Source organism: Ipomoea nil, unplaced genomic scaffold (genome assembly GCF_001879475.1).
Source record: "Ipomoea nil cultivar Tokyo-kokei standard unplaced genomic scaffold, Asagao_1.1 scaffold1317, whole genome shotgun sequence".
Lineage (NCBI taxonomy): Eukaryota > Viridiplantae > Streptophyta > Magnoliopsida > Solanales > Convolvulaceae > Ipomoea > Ipomoea nil.
Window position 1 is genome coordinate 5,570,062 of NW_017617745.1, and position 7,373 is coordinate 5,577,434.

General features: G+C 41.4%; 1 protein-coding gene across 2 annotated transcripts; it reads left to right on the plus strand.

The window, feature by feature from the left end:
• Positions 1-2,663: 2,663 nt before the first annotated feature.
• Positions 2,664-7,373, plus strand: LOC109185141 (plastidal glycolate/glycerate translocator 1, chloroplastic). 2 transcript variants are annotated; one of them, XM_019335119.1, is made up of 8 exons: positions 2,664-3,103; positions 4,087-4,402; positions 5,304-5,565; positions 5,705-5,820; positions 6,089-6,198; positions 6,417-6,594; positions 6,713-6,863; positions 6,988-7,111. In XM_019335119.1, the coding sequence occupies exons 1-8, from the start codon at positions 2,813-2,815 to the stop codon at positions 7,094-7,096; spliced, it is 1,533 nt and encodes a 510-aa protein (XP_019190664.1). In that variant the 5' UTR covers positions 2,664-2,812; the 3' UTR covers positions 7,097-7,111. The 2 variants fall into 2 exon arrangements, with proteins under 2 accessions (XP_019190664.1, XP_019190663.1); XM_019335118.1 differs by lacking the exon at positions 6,988-7,111 and adding an exon at positions 7,180-7,373 and having other exon boundaries at positions 2,762-3,103; positions 6,713-6,842.

Sequence of the window (7,373 nt, forward strand, 5' to 3'; positions counted from 1 at the left end):
TATGTTTTCCTCTTTTGCGTCCTTACAATCGTCATAAATTGCAGTTTCGGTCCACCCCGTGTGTTTTCTTGGGCTATCCGCCCTCGTTTCGTGGCTATCGTTGTCTGGATTTGTCTAACAATAAGGTTTTCGTTTGCCGCCATGTGCGGTTTGATGAAACCGTTTACCCGTTTGCTGCTTCTGTACCTGCGCAGGTTTCAGGTTCTGCTGTGGTCTCCCCGTGGGGGGTTGGTGCCGTACGGGTTCCGGCAGAGTGTGTGGGGCATGTTTCTGATGAGCCTCCTGTTCAGGTTGATGTGCCGGATTTGGTTGATGATTCCCAGGCTTCGGATTCTCGCACGGTGTCGGATCCGGCTCCGGATGGTGCGGCGTTGGCGAAGCGGACTGCTCGTCCACGTCGTCGGGCTCCTAAGCAGGTATTGCCTCGGTCACATGTGATGGCCACACGTAGTTGGGGACCGACTGAGCATGTTGCTTTGCTGTCTGCTTCTGATATGCCTGAACCGACGTGTTACTCTCAGGCGGTGCAATATCCAGAATGGCGTGAGGCCATGGATTTGGAGTTCAATGCCCTATTGCAGAATGATACTTGGCGCCTGGTTCCGTGCACGCCTGGTATGAACGTCGTTGGTTGCAAATGGGTGTTCCGAACTAAGCGCAAGGCGGATGGTTCGGTTGAGCGTCATAAGGCACGGTTGGTCGCCAAAGGCTTTAATCAGGTCGCCGGGAAGGATTTCTTTGAGACGTTTAGCCCGGTGGTTAAACTGACTACAGTCCGGCTTTTATTGTCATTGGCTGTTTCGCGTGGGTGGACGATTCGGCAGCTTGACGTCCACAACGCTTTCTTGAATGGAACGCTCGCTGAGACAGTTTACATGAAGCAACCTCCGGGTTATGAGGACAAAGCTGCTCCTGGGCATGTGTGTTTGTTACAGCGGTCCTTATATGGTCTTAAGCAGGCTCCTCGGGCGTGGTTTAATCGCCTGCACTCTTTCTTGGTTTCTGTTGGTTTCACTCCATCTAAAACTGATGTTTCCTTGTTCATTTATACTCGTGACTGTGTTCATCTTTATGTGCTTGTGTATGTGGATGACATTCTGGTCATGGGCTCAAATTCCTCGCGTGTTGTTGGTCTTCTTGGGCAGTTGGCTTCAGAATTCAAGATCCGTGATATGGGTGCTCCGTCCTTTTTCCTGGGTATTGAAACTGTGCCGTGGCGTGATGGCCTTTTGTTGTCTCAACAGCGGTATATGCAGGATATTCTAAAGCGTGCTGGCATGGTCGACTGCAAGCCTCTAGCCACGCCGGCTTCTCTGGCTCGTTCCCTGAGGGTTCGGCTGTTCCTTATGCTGATCCCACGCATTATCGCAGTCTTGCCGGGGCATTGCAGTATCTTACAGTTACTCGTCCGGACTTGTCGTTTGTGGTTAACAGGCTCTGCCAGCATATGCATTCTCCGACTACTGAGCATTGGAGTTGGCTTAAGCGTGTCTTACGCTACGTTAAGGGTACTCTGCACTACGGTTTGTACCTTCGTAAGTCTTTGTCTATTACTTTGCATGCTTTCTCGGACTCAGATTGGGCTGGTGATCCGGACGATCGGAAGTCCACATGTGGTTTTGCTGTTTTTCTGGGTGGCAATTTGGTTTCTTGGGCCTGTCGGAAGCAACGCACTGTGGCGCGTTCATCTACTGAGGCTGAGTACAAGGCTCTGGCTGATGTGTCGGCGGAGGTTACTTGGTTGGTTTCTTTGCTGCGTGAGCTTGGGGTGTCCTCGGGTTCTCCACCGACTCTCTGGTGTGACAACTTGGGTGCTACTTACTTGTGTGCCAATCCGGTCTTCCATGCCCGTACGAAGCATGTCGAGATTGACTACCATTTTGTTCGTGACAAGGTAGCTAAGAAGGAGTTGCTGGTCAGTTTCATTTCTACCAAGGACCAGCTTGCGGATGTTTTCACTAAGGCTCTTCCCGGTCCCCGGTTCTCCTTCTTGCGTGACAAGCTCAATGTCGTCTCCCGTCAACCATGTGCTTGAGGGGGAGTATTAGGAGTCTATATTATTTAGTAGTTGAGTTGTGTTAGGACTACTCTTGTGTAGTCTTATATTCTCTCTGTACGTTTACATTGATTCGATATACAGAACATACTATTCTCATCGTCACTACCAATGTCGTCTACAAAGAGGTTTCAATAATGTGTAAATATAATCGGTGATATTAAGTTTTTTTTTTTTTTAATGAAAAAATTGTTATATATCTAGACAAAAAAATATATATACCATACAAATGAATTTGGATACCAATTCATTTCTATAATTGAGTTGTTAGAGAACGAACACATTTGCCTAATTTATGAAAATTCTAAATAATGATAAATAAAATTTTCAAAGTTATAGCACCGTATGCATACATCTAGAAATTAGCTATTAATTTGACCAATTATTTGCACAAATTCAAGCAATGATAACATCAAAATATATAAACGATCCAAACCATATATTTAATTGCACTATATAATATTTAATATTCTAATTTAAATAATTATATATCGATTCATATATTCTTAATATATTACAACAAATTCATTCCGTGCATCGCACGGGTACCAAACAACAAAATCATACACGAGTGAGTAATTTATGGGATAGTAAAAGAATGGTTTTGGAATGTTTTGTGATGTGCGATTGTGATCTTGGAAGTCCATCACTACCCTATTCATGTCCACACAATTCCCCCACACATCCATTTCAAGTTGAAGCCATTAGCCATGCATCCGCTTCTCCACCTCCACTCCCCCCCTATCGCCCATTCCCATGGCGGCAACACCTTCTGCTGCTCCACAAATCATATCATCGTCTTTTTCCTTTCCCAATCACCAATCAAGAATCACCCCTTTCATCTCTGTACGGAATTCCAGAAAAATTCCCATGCTTGCCTCCAATGGCGGCCTACAAATCACCAACCCTGCAAAAATCAAACTTCTTGGGCCACACCCCAAGTTCTCGCAATTGGGTACTCACAAATCTCACTCCACTCCCAAATTCCTTGCCCATTCAGTGGGATCAGACGGTAGTGCTAGCACTTCCACAAGCCTATCAAGCAAGGTAAAACCTTTTTATCTGCAAAAATCAGTTTTATGAGCAAATGTTAGGTTTGTGTTGGGCGGAGGCCGATAAGTGTCAAGTCCAATAACATGTGGTTAGGTTATTGTTGACTGTAGGTAAGTAAAGAGCTAAGTCCACCACTTTAACTCTAGTAAAGTTGCGCCTTTTGGTACTAGCTATAGCCTTTGACATAGATAAATGTTTGATCTAACAAGTGAGATTAGAGCCAAATTATGGGAATTATGGGTCTGAGGGGATTGTGGGTTTGAGAGGATTGTTAGACAGAGGACGATAAGGGCTAGTTGAGCCAATCCTTATATCCTGCACCACGGTGCATATAGCACTATGCGCCCCGCGCCTCTCAAAACGACGTCGTTAGCACTGTGCGTCTTGCGTCTTCCAAAACGACGTCGTTTTGTTAAGTTGTGTGTGGAGTTGACGCGACAGTGTATATGTGTATTATGTTATATAATTATATACATTATGTTATACAATTATGTACATTATTTTATACAATTATATACATTTTTTGTTATACAATTATGTACATTCGAACACGCGATTTTTTTTCAACGGTTAAAAATTTATGTGTATTCTGTTATACAATTATGTACATTTTAGTATACAATTATGTACATTTTCAAAACATAAATTCTTTTTTTAACAAGTTAACAACAAACACAGAAAAATAGAATTTTCAAAAAAAAAAAGTGCAAAATGACGTCGTTTTGCACCAAGGCGCACAATGCAATGTGCACCCTGGTGCACGATATAAATTGCCCTAGTTGAGCACCATGTAGGTAGGAGATTGTTGGACTAAGACAGGTAAGGGTCAAGTCCGACACCATGTGGCTGCTAAGTTGCATCTTCCCTATTAATTATAGCTTTTGACACAGTGGTAAGTGTATTCGATCCTAACAATTTTGGTACGCCCTTCAATATATAAGTTATGAATTTTTATTTTTATGTTTTTTGTTTTAAAGGTGATTGGCGTTTTCCATTTGCTAGTTTCACTTGGGCTTATACTGGCAATGGATAAGTACCTGAAGCAGGCATTTGTGGCTGCAGCCATTAAGTTCCCAAGTGCTCTATTTGGGATGTTTTGCACTTTCACCGTTTTAATAGTTCTTGATACCATTCTCCCTGCCGCAGCAACTGCCTTGGTGAACTTCTTTGAGCCTGCACTTTTATTTATTCAAAGATGGCTTCCACTGTTTTATGTGCCTTCTTTGGTGGTCTTGCCTCTAGCTGTTAAAGACATTCCAGCTTCTTCAGGGGTGAAGATTTTTGGCATTCTAGGTACCCTTTTGCTTATTTAACACTACAGCACCTTTGTACTTGTGTTTTCAATTGGATACTGTTAAGAGTCCCACCTTGAAAATATAAAAGAGAACATATGTGTTTATAATGCCATAAGTTAGACTAGTTAATTCTTGAAAATATAAGAGAGAACGTATGTGTTTATAAGACCACAATTTAAACTAGCTAATTGATTGGATTCAATCTTTTTAGTGTGGTTTGGCCCATGTGCTTTATAGCCCAGTTGAGTGACCTTAACTTGGCCCAATATGATACTAAGGGAAAATTATACCATGGACCAGGGTCTACCTTGCACTGTGTCAATTGTTATACGATGGACCTGGGTTCATATTGCATGTCAATTGTTATACGATGGACCTGGGTTCATATTGCATTGTGAACCCTAATGCAAAAATTATGTACCTTCAGTTAACTGCAGATACAAAATGTGTCAACTATAGATACAAAATTTGACAATTGCTAACATAGTAGAAACTATCAACTATAGATACAGAATCTGAATGTTATTTTTAGACCAGGGTCTAAAATGCAAGGTAGATGACCCTTGTCCATGGTATAATTTGCGGCATTGTGTATCCTGTAGTTAATAATTAATGCAAGGTAGATGACCCTGGTCCATGGTATAATTTGCTGCATTGTGTATGCTGTAGTTAATAATTTATGTTATGTGCCTTTAATTTGTTTACATATACAGAAAGTAACTGCAGACACATAATTTTTTAATTAGGGTTCACAATGATGAACCCTAGTACATGGTATAACAATAATTGGATACTAGGAATACATGAAACATCTAGCTAGTTATTTTACAGTTCTAATTCTTAATGTAAAAAAGTTTTTCATCATGCAACATGGTGTAACTGAATTTGGATTTGTGCAGTTGGGGGCTGGCTAGCTTCACTTTGTGTTGCTGGCTTCACAGCTATTTCAGTAAGAAAGATGGTAAAAACAGAAATGATACCAGCTGAGCCTATGTCAAAGCCATCTCCTTTCTCGTCTTTGGAGGCATGGACATGGACTGCAATTCTCGTGATATCATTTGTCGGGGCACTTTTCTACCCAACAGCTCTCGGCACAAATGCCAGAACATGCCTGCCTTTCCTACTCTCGGCTACTGTGTTAGGCTACATTGTTGGTTCAGGGTAACACTCCAATCATATTAGTGTTCCAACTTCTTTTCAGCTAATGCCCTGGAATATCTTTGTGTCCGTGTTTTCAGTTAACCCGATTTGATCTGGTGTGTTGTTTTAATCCTCTCTCACTGGTGAATTTGATGCTCAGGCTTCCAGCAGGCGTGAAGCTGGTTCTTCATCCAATCGTTTCCTGTGCAGTCTCTGCAGTTCTCGCTGCTGTAGCTTTTGGATACTTCTCTCGCTCTGGACTTGATCCAGTTTTAGGTACGGACCGTACTTCGTATATGTCATCCTTTGGTTCATTAGCAATATTTGCTAGTGTTTAGTTTGTCTCGTATAAGGAATAGGAGTGGAGCTGATTGGGTCGGGCCATGGTACTGGGGTAGATGCCTATCAATCAAGCTCATTTAACTGAGATTTTAGTGGATTTTTGTATTCATGTCTATCACAAAATGCACATTAGCGAGTGTAAATGCCATTTCGTATGAATCGAGAGAGAGGAAATGCATAATCCTCTTTGTTATTTAATCAGGGTATTATCTTACAAAGGCCTCAGCTAATCCTGGAGCTGGTGACATTTTAATGGGATTTTTGGGATCAGTTATCATCTCCTTTGCTTTCTCAATGTTCAAACAAAGAAAGGTCAGTTTCTTTCAACTGTATATCGCATAAGAAAGGGCTATTTGTGCTGAATGGATAATAGGGCCACCGAATCACACTAAAAGACTGAATCCAATCAATTAGCTAGTCTAACTCATGGTCTTATAAACCCATATATTCTCTCTTATTTTTTCAATGTGGGGACTCTTAGCACTGCTAAATTTTGATATGATACTTAATTTCTTCTCTTATGATTGCAGCTTGTTAAGCGACATGCGGCTGAGATTTTCACCTCTGTCATAATTTCTTCATTATTCTCGTTGTATTCTACTGCTTTCATTGGGCGGCTTGTTGGCTTAGAACCCGATTTAACAATATCGATTCTACCACGATGTATAACAGTCGCGCTTGCTCTAAGCATTGTTTCTTTCTTTGAAGGTCAGCAACTCCTTGAATTCAAAAGATTTTTTTTTTTTTTTTTTTTTTTCCCTTTTATATGAGAATATCACAAAAGGGACTTATCATATCAAACTCACTATTGCATATTATGATCCAGGTGCCAATTCGTCTCTCACGGCTGCTGTTGTTGTACTAACTGGTCTTGTGGGTGCCAATTTTGTTCAGACGGTGTTAGATAGGCTTGGCTTCACCGATCCTATTGCTCGAGGAATAGCAACTGCTTCTAGGTACGACCATTTTCTTGAGATGAAAAATAAGTTAGCCATTATCAATTGCTTCAGCTGCTTTTAGGAGACGAGAGAGTATTTTGTTTGAGTATGACCTTATTTAGATGATCTTCATTACTAGTCTTTTCCATTTTCATCTGCTACACTATATTGCAACTAAAAGAAAAGCTTACAATACAAACTTGCAATCACATTGTTGGAGAACAGACTCTGATACCATGTTAGAATCTAAGATTGGGGCCAAACAACGCTAAAAGACTGAATCCAAGCAATTAGCTAGTCTAACCTATGTCCTTATAAACCTATATGGAGGCTTATTATCGGTGTGTTGTTTCAGTGCTCATGGATTGGGTACAGCAGCGTTGTCGGCCAAGGAACCCGAAGCCCTTCCATTCTGTGCGATTGCATATGCTCTGACGGGTATATTCGGTTCATTGATTTGCTCAGTTCCTGCAGTGAGACAGAGCTTAATTGCAATAGTTGGTTGAATAGGAGGACTTGGTATTTGCAAGTGAAATCCTCTTTATTCCA

Coding starts and splice junctions, on each gene's coding strand:
- LOC109185141 (XM_019335118.1), top strand. CDS start 2,813: ATGGCGGCAACACCTTCTGCTGCTCCACAAATCATATCATCGTCTTTT. Junction 3,104..4,086: donor CCACAAGCCTATCAAGCAAG/GTAAAACCTTTT, acceptor TTTGTTTTAAAG/GTGATTGGCGTTTTCCATTT. Junction 4,403..5,303: donor GAAGATTTTTGGCATTCTAG/GTACCCTTTTGC, acceptor GGATTTGTGCAG/TTGGGGGCTGGCTAGCTTCA.